Source organism: Pelobates fuscus, chromosome 7, assembly GCF_036172605.1.
Source record: "Pelobates fuscus isolate aPelFus1 chromosome 7, aPelFus1.pri, whole genome shotgun sequence".
NCBI classification, from domain to species: Eukaryota; Metazoa; Chordata; class Amphibia; order Anura; family Pelobatidae; genus Pelobates; species Pelobates fuscus.
Genome location: NC_086323.1, coordinates 102,628,513 through 102,644,730, shown reverse-complemented (window position 1 = coordinate 102,644,730; position 16,218 = coordinate 102,628,513). Strand labels below are relative to the sequence as shown.

General features: G+C 46.2%; 1 protein-coding gene across 2 annotated transcripts in view; it reads right to left on the bottom strand.

Moving 5' to 3' along the window:
- NR2C2 (nuclear receptor subfamily 2 group C member 2) overlaps positions 1-10,307 on the bottom strand; it is a 40,691-nt gene extending 30,384 nt beyond the window's left edge. The window contains exons 1-2 of one of the 2 annotated variants that reach the window (XM_063426294.1): positions 10,104-10,307; positions 2,253-2,342 (exon numbers count right to left, since the gene is read on the bottom strand). In XM_063426294.1, coding sequence (XP_063282364.1) covers positions 2,253-2,324 — 72 coding nt within the window. In that variant the 5' untranslated portion in view covers positions 2,325-2,342; positions 10,104-10,307. The remainder of the gene's footprint in view (positions 1-2,252; positions 2,343-10,103) is intronic. The other variant, XM_063426295.1, reaches the window with a different exon arrangement.
- Between the last annotated feature and the right edge of the window lie 5,911 nt (positions 10,308-16,218).

Sequence of the window (16,218 nt, the reverse complement as noted above, 5' to 3'; positions counted from 1 at the left end):
AGGGAACAGCTTGATAAAGGATGTACCATATATACTACAGTGACAGGCACCGATCTGAATAGCAGCGGACACAGCACCACCAACATGAAAGCAGACTTGTAATTTCGGTTTAACTGGGATACATATTATAATTTGAATATCATTTTTGATTAAAAATTATATTTAAAGTGAACCTGTCGTGCCAATTTCACCTTTAAACATCAGAGTTTCTAAGGCAGTACCTGTATTCCTAACACAATAGTGCCCCTGTACCTATTTATAAACCAGTGAGCCTCACAAGAAAGCATTACATCTGACTTTTACTGCAAAATGGAAATCTTGAAGAGTTAAACATACAGGACCACTGCCCACAGACTACTTCACTGAGATGAAGTGGTCTGGGTGAGTTTAGTGTGTTTTTTTTTTTTTTTAAGGAAGTGGTTTTGTTAAGTTTAAGCATTTCACACCTCCCCTGTCTGAGACCCACACATTTCCTGTAAAGAGAGACCTAATTTTTAAACTTCTGTTATTGCAGTGTATCTTATTTAGAATTTCTCATCTTCTGTCCTGTTAAAGGGACATTGTAGGCACCCAGACCACTTCAGCTCATTGAAGTAGTCTGGGTGCAGTGTCCCTTTTGCAATTAGTGCTGCAATGTAAAATATTGCAGTTCCAGAGAACTGCAATGTTTACATTGCAGCTCTAAGTCTGTCCTCAGTGGCTGTCTACCAGACAGCCACTAGAGGGCTTCCTGAATTGAAATGGACCTTTGCCGTTAGTTATCCTCACTATCTGCAAGAAGATTCAATGCTTTCCTATGGGGAGGTCTAATGCACGCGCAGCATTTGCCGTGCATGCGCATTAGAGCCCGCTCGTCGCAGGACAGCAGAGGGGGCAGAGCGTCAGCCCAGTGCCGAGTGATATCGGCGCTGGTAAAAGGTAAGTAAATAAAGGTTATTTAACCCTTAATTTACCGGGGAGTGGGGCGCAAGGGAAGGGGGAGCGATAGTGCCAGGAATACTGCTTTGTATTCCTAGCACTATAGTATGCCTTTAATTGCCTGGAGGAGCCTAATGTGTGTGACTAAAGTTCAACTGACAGACAGGAGGGAACAAAAATCTAAAGTAAACACACTGCTGAAAAAGAGACCTTTTTTATGTTGATTGTGGGAGTGACAGCCAGAGCATATGTGGCTGCATAAACTGAAATAAAAGTGATTTAACTCCTAAATGGCAGAGAAATTAGTAGTGAGACTGCAGAGGCATGGTCTATACACCAAAACTGCTTCATTAAAGGACCACTATAGGCACCCAGACCACTGCCTCCTGTAAACATAGTTTCAGAGAAACTGCTGTTTACTTTAGGGTTAATCCAGCCTCTAGTGGCTGTCTCCTTGACAACCGCTAGAGGCGCTTCCGCACTTCTCACTGTGATTTTCACAGTGAGAAAACGTCAGCATCCATAGGAAAGCATTGAGAATGCTTTCCTATGAGACTGGCTGAATGCGCGCGGCTCTTGCCGCGCATGCGCATTCAGCCGATGACGGGAAAGGAGGATGAGAGTTTCCAGCACCGAGGGAGCCCGGCGCTGGAAAAAAGGTAAGTGTTTAACCCCTTCCTCTCCATCCAGCCCGGCGGGAGTGGGACCCTGAGGGTGGGGGCACCCTCAGGGCACTGGCACTATAGTGGTCCTTTAAGCTAAAGATGTCCCTTTACAATGTGTGACAGGTATACTTTAAAACAAGTAGAGCAAGTATTTAAGTGATCCCCATAGAACTGACAGTTCAGCCTGGCGTGAAAGCACTCCAGGCTCACTGCCAATCACACAGGCCAGCTCACAGAGGGCAGACTATGCAGGGAGCAATGTTTCAGTGCTTTCTGCGTGGACCTAGTGCCCACAGCGTAGCAGGAGAGCATCTTATGATGTGCTTACTCTACACTTTTTAGGGACAATTCAAACTTGGAACAGGGCCCTACAATTGGGATTGTGCCACTAATGAGGATGGTTGGGAGGCCTGGGGAAGAACCTGGTGAAAATGGTCTTCTTAGATGATCACTCACTAAGGCCTGTTTTGTATCTTCCGGAATGTGTACATTTACATATAAGAAAACATGGTACACACAATTAAGCAAAATATTTGTATCTTTTTATTTCACCAAGTCTACTGTGTGTTTATTTTTCAAGCATCTGATTATGTGTCCATTTTATGAAGGGAGTGGGTCTCTCTTAGCGAGCGGATAAAATCATTGGTCGAATGGGTTTTATGCACTTACTTGAATGCGCTGCGGAGAGGATACAGCAGAGTCAGTGGAAATAATTTGGATGCGCTGTGAGGAGCTGGTCATCACTAAAGATTCCTGAACCTGTCAGCAAATGACAGAAATGCCACGTCAGAGTGTATCGTCATTTTAATACAGTTATGGTACGTACAAGTTGGGCTTATGTTTAAGAGCATTAAATGGACAGTCTATGCACTGCAGTAGGCCGCAGCGGCTATGATGCAGGAAGTCCCCTGCCACCATTACACTGTAAGTAGTCAAAGTAATTTTTAAATGGGTTGATACTTACCTGTATCCCTCAGATACTAGCAGTCTTTTCAATGTACTAGATATTGTTAAAGTTCCTTCACTACTCTTTAGCAATATCGACAGTATCCCTATTAAGACATAATTCATCGGACAAGAGTGTCAGCAGATGTTCTCAGCCAATGAATGATGTAGCAGAAGATTGAAAGAACTGCTGGCACTCATGAGATCCAGGTCAGTTTCAAACTGTTCAAAAATGCACACAGTAGTGGTTATGGTGCTTAGAGTGTCTATTTAAATTAACAACCAAAAAAAACCAAAAACTCAGTTGCCACATGTTTTTCAGACCCGTTTTGTATAACGTTATCACCTCAGACATATACACACAGGATATTTGCTCATTATTCTGGTTATATACACCATTAGGGGTTTTTGCTTAATTAACTACATGCAGGATGGAAAAAGAAAACCAATTGTAAAAAAAAACAAAAAACCTCTTCTCGTGGCAAATTGTGCAATCTGTTTCAGAACATAGTTCTCAATGTTTTAATGAAGGGAAATGAGTCTTAAAATGTAGGGCATCTGTCAGATCAGTAACAGAAGAAATGAACATCTACGTAATGAGCAGGACTTTAAATGTCCTTTTCAGTCTGACTCCTCTGTTAAAACCTAAGAAATGTTTTAGACAAGTCTGGAAGAAAACTAATTACAGGAAAGAAAGCAGCAGTGACTTCTCAACCATTAGAGAAGCTGATTACTGGCACACTCAAGCAAATTCTACTTAAGTAAGTACACAATCATTCAGAAAATGTAACTTGGAACAATCCTGAGTTGCGGCTATCCAGGTCCCGTAGAATAGCAATAGGAGGTAGAGTGTGCAAGTTGAATATTGTGTGTGGTGGCTGAATTTTGTGTTTGGAGTTGTCTCAGTGAGATGTGTGTGTAAGGGAGTCTGAGTGCCTGAGTGAGGATGAGTGTTGTGCGTGTTATGCCCCCCACCTGCTTACGTTTTCTGTGGTCTGGTGGAGAGGTCTGAGTGATAGAGAATTGCAAAGGAGCCGAGACAAAACTCAAAGTAACTTTGACCCTATATTGGTGTGTAGACCACAGTGCATCCAAGGGAGGTGGAGGGTGGGGGCGGCACAGGGCCAAGCATGGAAATCTATTTATCTACTGCCAGGCACAGGGAGTGCTTCCTTAGGGCCAGAGTTGAAACTCTAGGCCTCTGTCTGAGTCCAGGCCCTAAGTGGCCGCCGAAGCCGTCCTGACAGGTAATATAACCCTGGCATATTCATACTGCTGAAATTTAACTTTAGTTAAATCGTATTCATATATTGTACAAAAAAAACAAAAACAAAGCATGTCACTCAGCTATTATAGGTATAATGCTAAAAAGGTTAACGAGGCAAAAATCACGGTATCTGTCATAATGAGCAATCTTCAGGCACAATATGTAGCAGGTGCCAATGGGAAATATATGTTCAGGCACCAGAGAATGTGGCAGACCATGCCAATGCCATTCTAATTGCAGTTTTGTAGTATCACAGTGAGGAGATATGCCAAGGAATGCAGTAGACATTACCAACAAATTCTCCCATTCACAAAGATCTGGCACACGTACTTATTTTGAAAAAAAAAAAATACACAAACCAAAAAGACAGGATTGCTTTAAAGGGACAATATTGAAACAGTCTGTGAACAGTGTCCCTATTGCCCTTAGAGAAACTGCAATGATTACATTGCAGCAGTAAGTCAGCCTCTAGTGCAGGGGTTCTCAACCCAGTCCTCAGGACCCCCTACCAGTCCAGAATTGAAAAAGGGAAAAAAAAACACCTTAGACTCTAAGGTGATTTTTCTTTTTTTTTTCTAAACACTTTAGACACACCCAGGTAATCCCTAAACCCTGGACTGGTAGGGGGTCCTTGAGGGCAAGGTTGAGAACCCCTGCTCTAGTGGCTGTCTACCTGACAACCATTAGAGGCACTTCCTGCTTGCTAGGCGACTTTTTGCATAACTGACGCTGGACATCCTCACACTCTGCATATAGGAAGAGACTATATTTAAAAGAAGAAAAACTAGCACAAAAATAAATTAGAGGGGCAAAGGTTTATAAATAATATCAGGAAGTATTACTTTAATGAGAGGGTAGTGGATGCATGGAATAGCCTTCAAGCTGAAGTGGTAGAGGTTACCACAGTGAAGGAGTCTACGCATATGTGGGATAGGCATAAGGCTATCCTAGCTATAAGATAAGGTCAGGGACTAATGAAAGTATTTAGATAATTGGGCAGACAAGACGGGCCCGAATGGTTCTTATCTGCCGTCACATTCTATGTTTCTGTAAGGACATCCAGCGTAAGAGAAATACCTATAGGAAACCATTAATTCAATGCTTTCCTATGGGGAGAGCCTAATGCGCTTGCCGCGCACGCACATTAACCCACCACCCCCATTGGCGGAGCGCTACCCAGAACCAATCGCTGCTAGAATTGGGTAAGTAAATAACGTTTTTTGTTTTTTTTTTTCATTTTTTTTTTTTACAATTTCAGTTACGGGTGGGGGGGTGAGAAGGGAGCTATAGTGTTAGGAACACAAGCTTGTATTCCAAACACTATAGTATCCGTTTAATACAAACATTGCTAAAACTGAAATTGGAATTCACACTTTTATCTTTGCAATAAGAAATAGTATTCAAACTTGTAATTTTTACATAGAAACATCGAATGTGATGGCAGATAAGAACCATTCGGCCAATCTAGTCTGCTCAATTTTCGAAATACATTTTTTAAATTTATTTTTGTTGTGCATTTAACAGACAAAACAGCATGAGACATGGCATTGCTTCTATACCAGCGGTTCCCAAATCTGCACACAGGGGTTACTACTAAACAGGGGCCCGGTCGGGCCCAGTCCTTTAAGACCACGACCGGGCGCCTGTGATGTCGGCCGGCTGGGAGAAAGTGCTAGCCTTTCACTTCCTACCAGCATCCTGCAGGGAGACAGCCGCAGCATGAGGGGAAAGGAGCACGAAGAGCTCCAGACCCCTCACTCCCACAGCAGCAGGACTCCAAGCCACCCTCCTGGCACATAAGGTAAGCTGGAGGGAACAGGAGGATGGCTGGAGATATTTTTAGAAATCACTTGTGTGAGAGTATGAGTGTGTATGAGTATGGGGGTGTGAGAGTATGGGGGTGTGAGAGTATGGGGGTGTGAGAGTATGGGGGTGTGTACGTGTATTAGTTTGAGTGTGTGTATATATATATATATATATATATATATATATATATATATATAAAGAAAGTTTCAAAGATAGCACTCCAGGGACTTGATAAAAATTAACTTTTATTTTCTTCACTAAAACATCAAAGGTATCAACGTTTCAGCTTGATCCCCTCAAGCTTTCGTCAGGACGAAAGCTTGAGGGGATCAAGCTGAAACGTTGATACCTTTGATGTTTTAGTGAAGAAAATAAAAGTTAATTTTTATCAAGTCCCTGGAGTGCTATCTTTGAAACTTTCTTTGTATTTTGGCTGACAAGCACCGGGCATTGGACAACTGATCAGGTGGAGTGCAAGATCATTTGTTTTTTTATATATATATATATATATATATATATATATATATTATATATGTCAGTGTGCTTCTGTGTCTGCGCACACATCTGTGTATGTGCATCTGTGTGTATCGGTGTTATGGTGTGTTATACAAGCACACTCCTGCAAGCAAACACAAATATTACGTACAAACACACCGCTGCATTCAAACAAACAAAAAAAATATACAAACACACCCCTTCACTCAAACACAAATACTTCACACAAATATACATCTGCATTTAAAAGTGAACATTAAGACACACCCCTGCAATCAAACGCAAACCTTAGATACAAACACACCCCTGTATTAAAACACAAGCAGCAATATCAAGTGTAGTATAAACAGGTAATGCACCATGGCATATAGAACATCAGCACATTTGTGCGTGTTAGTAACAGAAATAGTTAAAATAAAATATGAGTGTAGAAGTCCTGACTTACTTGGTGGCAGCAATTAAGTAGGTAGTGCAAGCTAATTGTATGTGGGAATACTAGGTTATATCTGATTAGTTAGACATGAGATTCATGACTTAGTACTTGTGCCACTTAACTACCAAAGAAGTTGTTGTTAATAGGACTTTCATTGAAGTTACATGCTAAACTTTAGGTAAGCTGAACTGACTGGAAATACAATATTGTGAGACCACTAGCACTGAACTTTAGCTCCCAGACCATACAACACAAAAGAATATTAAATAGGAAAAGCAGCATATAAAGAAAATACGAGCTTTGCACATGGGTGAGCACTAACTGTATGGCAACTAGCAGTGGGCCCAGGATAATAAGTCCAGCTTCAGCCAATGCAAGGTTTCAGCAGCAGAGGGCGACAGCCCAAAGGCTTAGTGAGGCGGGAGTCAAGTGTGGAGTCCCCCCAGCCCCAGGCCGGTAACGAGGATTGCATCATGGTTGAGCCCAAGTCCTTCCTAGTGGGGAAATGACTGAGGCTCCTGATGGACCGCTGCCTGTGGCGTTGGATCTTCCGCTGTAGTGGACGATGTGAAGGGAGTTTATCCCTGCTGGCCCACAGCCCAGGTAGGCCAAAGTGATGAAATGCAGATGTTTGTGGTGAAGCTGCGCCCAAGGGGCACCTGCTCGCCTTACGCTTCTGTGCACGCAGATCCGATCGGGTGTCGGTGCTGCTACAAGAAGTGCTTCTAGTTTTACCCTGAAGTTTTTCACATTGCTTGGTCATGCTATCCAGTATGTGCTCTGCTGCATCTTTGTGAGTCTTCAGCAACTGTGACGACCCTTGCTCTGGGAACAGTTGCATGTCCGCCATTGTGAGTTGGTCTGCTGCAGTCAAAACATGGGTCGGAGCAGTTGCTTGAGACGTGATAATGGAAATGTGTTGTGAGTACGGTCCAGAGATAAATCCATGCCTAACCTAAATGTTAACAAAAAATTGTTTATATTCACAAACAATGCCCTTTAAACACTTGTTGTGGCAAACAATCAGAATAAAAAGGAGAGACAATATTATTCCAGTCAGGGTACTAGGGCTCTTAAACACCAATGTATATTTAGCATTCTCTGAGGACATATGAATTACACACTTTGCTGTAGTGGTTATGCTACCTAGTGGGAGAGGTATTAGCTACCTTAGGGAGAGGTATTAGCAGTAGAAAGAGGGAAGTGCTCATGCCATTGTACAGAACACTGGTGAGACCTCACTTGGAGTATTGTACGCAGTACTGGAGACCGTATCTCCAGAAGGATATTGATACCTTAGAGTGAGTTCAAAGAAGGGCTACTAGACTGGTTCATGGATTGCAGGATAAAACTTAACAGGAAAGGTTAAAGGAACTTAACATGTATAGCTTGGAGGAAAGACGAGACAGGGGGGATATGATAGAAAAATTTAAATACATAAAGGGAATCAACACAGTAAAGGAGGAGACTATATTTAAAAGAAGAAAAACTACCACAACAAGAGGACATAGTCTTAAATTAGAGGGACAAAGGTTTAAAATTAATATCAGGAAGTATTACTTTACTGAGAGGGTAGTGGATGCATGGAATAGCCTTCCAGCTGAAGTGGTAGAGGTTAACACAGTAAAGGAGTTTAAGCATGCGTGGGATAGGCATAAGGCTATCCTAATTATAAGATAAGGCCAGGGACTAATGAAAGTATTTAGAAAACTGGGCAGACTAGATGGGCCGAATGGTTCTTATCTGCCGTCACATTCTATGTAGTGTTCCCTGTCTCCTTCCCTCGGTAAAACACCCTGCTGTTTAAGAGTAGTTTGCTATAAACAGAGGGTATTCCCAGATAATGAGGACCACCCACATTATAATACAGAAATAATTCTTCTGCATTATAATTTTGTCAAACCTAGATAATAGCTCTTGCATTTCAGTTCATCATTCTCATCCAAGATGAAAGAAACTGCCATTGATAATGTGGAAGTGTTCGTTTTGCATCAATAATGTGGCTGAAATGGGTGTGGCCTGTCACCACCGGAAGACCTTGGTTTATATCACACAATTCTTCAATAGATTGAGGTTAAAACGAGGGAAGTCATCAGAACTAATCAGTATAGCTGCTACGGCAATCTGTAATAGTCATGTAACGTAGAGGATCTCTTTAAATCATGAAGTACAGAAGTATTCAAACAACTGGTTTTATTACCAATTTAAGAACGTAACTTCATGTTTTTTCTGCATGCCAATTTTAACTAAAAAATTAGGGATAAAAATTAATAACTGGTGACACGCAGTGACCAAAGTGCCGGAAAAGTGGCACATCAGCTGGACTGACACCAAGCCCTGCTTGTCGACCAGACATACACATGTGTGGAGTACTCTTGCATGGGCAAAAATGCGCTGGGTATGGTCTTACACAGTTGCAAGTGTTCGAATTCTTCATGACACATAAGGTGTATGGGGCTCATACAATTTGCATTAGTTTTTTTAAACTTGCACAAAAGTCCTTTTCACGTGCAGTAAACTAATGAGAATTATTTTAATATATGTCCAAAACACATTAATTTGTCTAGGATTTTCGTGATGGAAGTATTGTTTCAGTCCTGGATTAACACAAATTTGACTTGCTTGTTGCAGGTGAAAATGGTTTGTGCACATGTCTACTGCCCTTCATGAAGAGGTTAATCAGGCGCACACACCACCAGCCATCACAGAAAACAAGTTTCTCAAACTGGCCACCAGACCTTGCTAACTACTTAGCTGACTTTATTAGACTGATGTGCTATAATATTATCACAGATTCTGTGAAGTCAGATGTTTGCCAGAGTAAATAACACATCAGCTCAGAGCAAAATGGTTACTAAGTGAAACAATTGATATCAAGTTGTTGTATTAAAACTAATAATATCCATATCCGCATATTGTATTGAATGTGTGATGCTTATCAAATCGGAGCTGCAATATCACATGCCACCACTAGATGGACTTTAGGTGTAGTATTGCAAGTAGCCTCCAGATGGCGCTATGCAAACAAAACAATATACCAACAACATATCCCTCCCTCGCTCTCCAATTGGCTCACTGACCTGTCAGTTATCCCATGGAGCCGCCCAAACTCCGTTACCTGCTGCCTGATTGGTTCCCGTGTCCCGCCCCTTACACATTACATAAATAAAGGCAAAGCGCTGGCGGGAAGGCACATTGGCTCTATGCCAGGTGGAGGGATTCCAGGCTGTGACCGTAGGCCTGCCAGAGCCCGGACTGCAACCTGCCTGAGGTCACCCTGGGTCTGACAGGCGCTGTGCGGTAACCCGGACAGTCATTCTACGAGATCTGATTGGCCACAGCAATCTGCCCGCGCGGACTCTCCTGGGCTGTGATTGGCTGTCATTCCCTGCCTGCGCGGACCCCGCTCCGCTGATTGGCTGAGCATACTGGGCCCTGATTGGCTGCTTGTGCTGTCATTCTCCCGCAGATTATAAAGTGCAGGCCCCGACGCTGGCAGCTCACTCTCCAGTGCGGTCAGCGCCGGGGCCTGGAGAGGCAGAGAGCGGCCTGGCCCCGGGAACCCCTTCCGTACCTCACCCCGGAGGAGGTCCTTCTCACAGCCGCATCCCCTTCACTCCCGGCGGCCCCGGCTCCTCTCCGGTTGTCGCTGCGTTCCTCGGGTCCCGCCGGTCACGGTTAGTTTTGGTTGGTTGGAGTTGAGAGGTCAGAGGTCGTGACCCCGCGCTCCGCCGCCTTCTTTTTTTTTTTTCCCCTCCACGATCTGCTTCCTCTTCCCTCTTCGACTGCGCCGTGACGTCACCGGTGCAGCGGCCGCCTGATTGGCCGAGTTCGGGAGGAGGGGGGGAGCGTCTCGTACCGCCCACCGGAAAACGAGGGTGGAGCGGGGGGGGTGACTAACCTTCGCAAAGCATCATGGGATACAGAGTCCTCCGCAGCTACAGCGAGATAGTCCTGCAGGGCGTGCTGTAACCTGCTTGCTGCCTGCAGGCTGCCATGGGAGCAGGGTGTGCTGTAACCTGCTTGCTGCCATGGGAGCAGGGTGTGCTGTAACCTGCTGGCTGCCATGGGAGCAGGGTGTGCTGTAACCTGCAGGCTGCCATGGGAGCAGGGTGTGCTGTAACCTGCAGGCTGCCATGGGAGCAGGGTGTGCTGTAACCTGCTTGCTGCCATGGGAGCAGGGTGTGCTGTAACCTGCAGGCTGCCATGGGAGCAGGGTGTGCTGTAACCTGCTTGCTGCCTGCAGGCTGCCATGGGAGCAGGGTGTGCTGTAACCTGCAGGCTGCCATGGGAGCAGGGTGTGCTGTAACCTGCTTGCTGCCATGGGAGCAGGGTGTGCTGTAACCTGCTTGCTGCCATGGGAGCAGGGTGTGCTGTAACCTGCTTGCTGCCATGGGAGCAGGGTGTGCTGTAACCTGCTTGCTGCCATGGGAGCAGGGTGTGCTGTAACCTGCTTGCTGCCTGCAGGCTGCCATGGGAGCAGGGTGTGCTGTAACCTGCAGGCTGCCATGGGAGCAGGGTGTGCTGTAACCTGCTTGCTGCCATGGGAGCAGGGTGTGCTGTAACCTGCAGGCTGCCATGGGAGCAGGGTGTGCTGTAACCTGCAGGCTGCCATGGGAGCAGGGTGTGCTGTAACCTGCAGGCTGCCATGGGAGCAGGGTGTGCTGTAACCTGCTTGCTGCCATGGGAGCAGGGTGTGCTGTAACCTGCTTGCTGCCTGCAGGCTGCCATGGGAGCAGGGTGTGCTGTAACCTGCTTGCTGCCATGGGAGCAGGGTGTGCTGTAACCTGCTTGCTGCCATGGGAGCAGGGTGTGCTGTAACCTGCTTGCTGCCTGCAGGCTGCCATGGGAGCAGGGTGTGCTGTAACCTGCAGGCTGCCATGGGAGCAGGGTGTGCTGTAACCTGCTTGCTGCCATGGGAGCAGGGTGTGCTGTAACCTGCTTGCTGCCATGGGAGCAGGGTGTGCTGTAACTTGCTTGCTGCCATGGGAGCAGGGTGTGCTGTAACCTGCTTGCTGCCATGGGAGCAGGGTGTGCTGTAACCTGCTTGCTGCCATGGGAGCAGGGTGTGCTGTAACCTGCTTGCTGCCATGGGAGCAGGGTGTGCTGTAACCTGCAGGCTGCCATGGGAGCAGGGTGTGCTGTAACCTGCAGGCTGCCATGGGAGCAGGGTGTGCTGTAACCTGCAGGCTGCCATGGGAGCAGGGTGTGCTGTAACCTGCAGGCTGCCATGGGAGCAGGGTGTGCTGTAACCTGCAGGCTGCCATGGGAGCAGGGTGTGCTGTAACCTGCAGGCTGCCATGGGAGCAGGGTGTGCTGTAACCTGCAGGCTGCCATGGGAGCAGGGTGTGCTGTAACCTGCTTGCTGCCATGGGAGCAGGGTGTGCTGTAACCTGCTTGCTGTCTGCAGGCTACCTTATTCACTGTGCAGACCTAAAAACACGGGGATAATTCGGATCTTCTAATACACTATATATTTTTTTTTTTTGGACTAAAAAAAAGATATTCAAGAAACAAATTTTATCAGTGTTTATATTTATTTATTTTTCTATATCCATCACTGGACTAATACTGCTACAATCTCTACTTCTTGCTGTGTAAAAGGTGTACAGACACGCTTGCTATACAACAATAGCAATTACAAGCATCTCAAGATAGACAACAATGGCCCTTAACCCCTTAAGGACACATGACATGTGTGACACGTCATGATTACCTTTTATTCCAGAAGTTTGGTCCTTAAGGGGTTAAAACTGCGCCATTCTTGGTATAATAGTCCTGCTAAAGTACATTATTAGATTATGGACCAAGCTGTGATCAGAACCTGGCATTTGTGCTATGTCTGTCCAACCGTAATTCACCTCTTTCATATTAAATGTACCCACCCTTATTATATATCATTTTATTCAGGGGAAACAAGGCTTTAATTTAATATCAAATATTTAGGTATAGACCATAATTTTTTTTTTTTTTAATTTTCTTTGTTCTACATGACATTTTAACTGTCAATGTCAATATACTGTTTGCTTTTACTGCAATAAAATACACATTTGTATTCAGCGATGTCTCGCGTGTAAAACAGTACCCCTTGTGTACAGGCTTTATGGTGTTTTGGGAAGTTACAGGGTCAAATATAGTGTTACCTTTTTTTAGTTTTTTCACATTGAAATTCGCCAGATTGGTTACGTTGCCTTTGAGACCATATGGTAGCCCAGGAATAAGAATTCCCCCCCCATGATGGCATTGGTTTTTTGCAATTTTCACACACAAACAAATATGAACGCTAAATTTGGCCAGTTTGTGACTAAGTGGCTACTAAAAAAGACTGGACATACCCCATTTGCAAAAGTAGACAACCCAAGGTATTGCAAATGGGGTATGTCCAGTCTTTTTTAGTAGCCACTTAGTCACAAACACTGGCCAAAGTTAGCATTCATATTTGTTTGTGTGTGAAAATTGCAAAAAAACTAATTTTAACACTAATTTTGGCCACTTTTTTTGACTACTAAAAAAGACTGGACATACCCCATTTGCAATACCTTGGGTTGCCTACTTTTGTAAATGGTATACCATAATGGGAGTAATTCTCATTGCTGGGCTACCATACGGTCTCAAAGGCAACATAACCAATCTGGCGAATTTCAATGTCAAAAAACTGAAATGCAAGCCTTATATTTGACTCTCTAACTTTTGAAAACACTCTAAAATCGGTACATTGGGGGCACTGTTATACTCTGGAGCAAGCATGTCAAACTCGCGGCCCACATGCACCATCTTTGTGGCTCAGTGAGCGGCAAGTACATGCTTAGTATTATAGCACAGTAGGCACCTACTTTCCCCACATTGCAGGTGCCTACTCTGCTAACATTTACCCGGCCGGGGAGGATGGCCGTGAGGGAGTTTGGTGTTCCAGCCTCCTGCTGCTCCCTCGCGTGTGACGGTGCCAAGTGAAGCCGGCGCCACTAAACTGCACGAGGGAGCAGGAAGGACCCCAGGGAGATGCCCCACATCGGCTCCATAAGTTAAGGAGCAATAAAGAAAAGAATATGCGTGTGTGTATGTGTCAGCAGGAGGATCAGATTTGGCACAGGGTGGTAGAGGGAGGTGCTGTGGTTTAGGAGGGGAGGCGGGGATTTAGTAGATGGGGGTGCTGTGGTTTAAAAATACTGTACTTTTTGGGGGCGTGGCTTGACCGTCGATGGGAATAGACGTGCCTTGCTAGAGCTCCGCAGCCCTATAGCCCAAAAGCTAAAAAAAGCGACCTATTTCTTCGATTTTTTTCCCCCCGAGGTGCTAAGGATGGACAGGAAAGCCCTAAAGAAGCAACCGAGGCGGGCTACCGAGTCCGGGAGCACCGTCCTCGACCTCTTAACGACCAACAGGCCACCCAGGGCCGGGACCCAAGATGGCGGCGGAACTTCTCCACAGGGCTCGCCTCGTGCAGCCCCGGGGACACCCCCTGCAGACCAGGACCTTGTGCTAGCGAAACTCGCGGAGGTCAAGTCATACCTGGCAGGGGAGATCGCACGGGCGGTTACTGTCCTCCAGACCGACATCGGGGCTCTGGGCGAGCGCACGGCATGCTTAGAAGAGCGCATGGATGCCTCGTCCCAGGCCTATAACGACCTAGCCGACAGGGTGAACCATGTCACCAGACATATGGTGGACTCTGAATTGGCGATGGAGGATATGGAGAACCGCTCAAGGAGGAACAACCTCCGGATTCGGGGCATGCCGGAGGAGAAGGGCGAAGACCTGCAGGAGCTCCTTGTAGGCCTTTTCAAGCCACTTATACCGGGGATTCCGGCGGAACACTGGGCCCTAGAACGGGCACACAGAGCGTTGAGAAGACGGAGGCCCGACGCTAATACTCCGAGGGATGTCATAGTCCGCTTTCATTATTTCACAACCAAAGAAGCGGTCATGAAGAGGAGCCGAGATTGCCCACTTAAATATAGGGGCTCTGTCTTGTCACTTTACCAAGACTTGGCGCCCTCTACCCTACAGAGAAGACGGGACTGGAAGCCTATCACGGGGGCCCTGCGGGATGCTGGCCTCAGATACTCCTGGGGATACCCTTTTAAGTTAAATGTCTTTCGAGGCGACCGGCTACATTCCCTACTACCTGGCGGTGATCCTCTTCGTTTCCTCCAGGGCCTGGACGTGCAACCTCCTTCGGATGTTCCAACGGTATCCCCTTATCCGGATGATATATCCCAGCTGAGTCTCGACTGGCAGGTAGCAGGCGCCGCTGCCCACCGGTGACGTCCTCTGGAGCCGTAAGTTGATGTACCCGCTACAACGGAAGGGCCTCCGGGTTGGAGGGGTGAAATCCCTGTCCTAGTTGTTTTTTGGGTGGGGGGGGAGGGGAGAGGGTACGCGTTTAGTGCAGGACGATATTTTGACCCCTTTGGACTGATACGGCCACTTCCAGGGAGTTTTTTTCTCCCGTTTTCTTGTTTTTCTCTTTTTTTGTCGCAGGACAGGAGTCACCCCTTCCTTCTATTGTTTCTCCATGCCCCCCCCCCCCCCGCATTGTTGAGCTACAACTCCCCTGTGCCATCGGGGGGATCCCCCCACTCCCTCGGCATTTGGGAGGGGTTTTTTTTTCTGGAGGGCGGGGGTGTTGTGTGGGATACCCTTGGCGGACCCTCTTGATTTGGGGCACTGTATGGATAAGCAACTTGGTCAACGGACTGCCCATCTCACCCGGTGAACTGGGGGATATATGCAAAGGTATAAACTCATGGGACATGTCCATGATTGTTCGAGTAACTAATGGGGATAGGCATGTAGATGACGCTTGTATTTAGGTTGGGGTTTGGCTGTATATACGTGCACTTATGATATGCTAATACCACCCTCGGAGTGGGACAGGCTAATTTCAAATGTAGGGGAGGAGCTTAGTATAAAGTTTGGAATGACCGGACATTACGGTACTGAAGCCACTGTACCACCCTCTTTTCCCTTGAAGCCATTCACACCTGGGCACCACCATTCTGACCTCCAGGGAAGGGGGGCCTCATGTCCCACGGATCTCCCCCCGCCAGACTGAAACCTGGGTTATGGGGATGCATATGGGGAGGGTAGATGTCATTAAGCGTGAACTTCAGGTGTTATCCACACTGTTAGAGGCCCTCACCGCCCCACTAGACTTTCCTGAGGGGGGGGGGGGTTGACACATCCCTACCCATATACCCGGACACTGCGGCCTTCCAGTCTTATAGATCTATGAGGGCTCTGCCTGATTTTAGAGGTTGCCCACTCCTCCTCCCCACACTCGACACTCACGACCATAGAACCTACCGTACGCGACCAGATATGGGACATGTTGATTAATGACTCAGCAGCACTGACATGGCACAAACGTAGTTATTTGTAACACAGGGTATTAATACATTAGGTAGGATATCTTCACCTGCTATATTTTGTATGTTTATATCTTGGTTCCGTACACGCATGGGGGGTGGTGGGAGGGGAGATCCGGGCTACAGGGGGTCCAGTGAGGGGTCATCGGCTTGCAGAGGCCTGTACTCAGTGCCGGGGTTGACCCTTAGAAGCTTCCCCACAACCCCCCACCACAAAGTGGGGAAAAAAAAAAAAAGAAAGGAGAGAGGGAGAGTAAAATATGTAAACGAAAAATACAAAAAAAATAAATAAATAAATAAATAAATAAAAAAAAAAAAAAA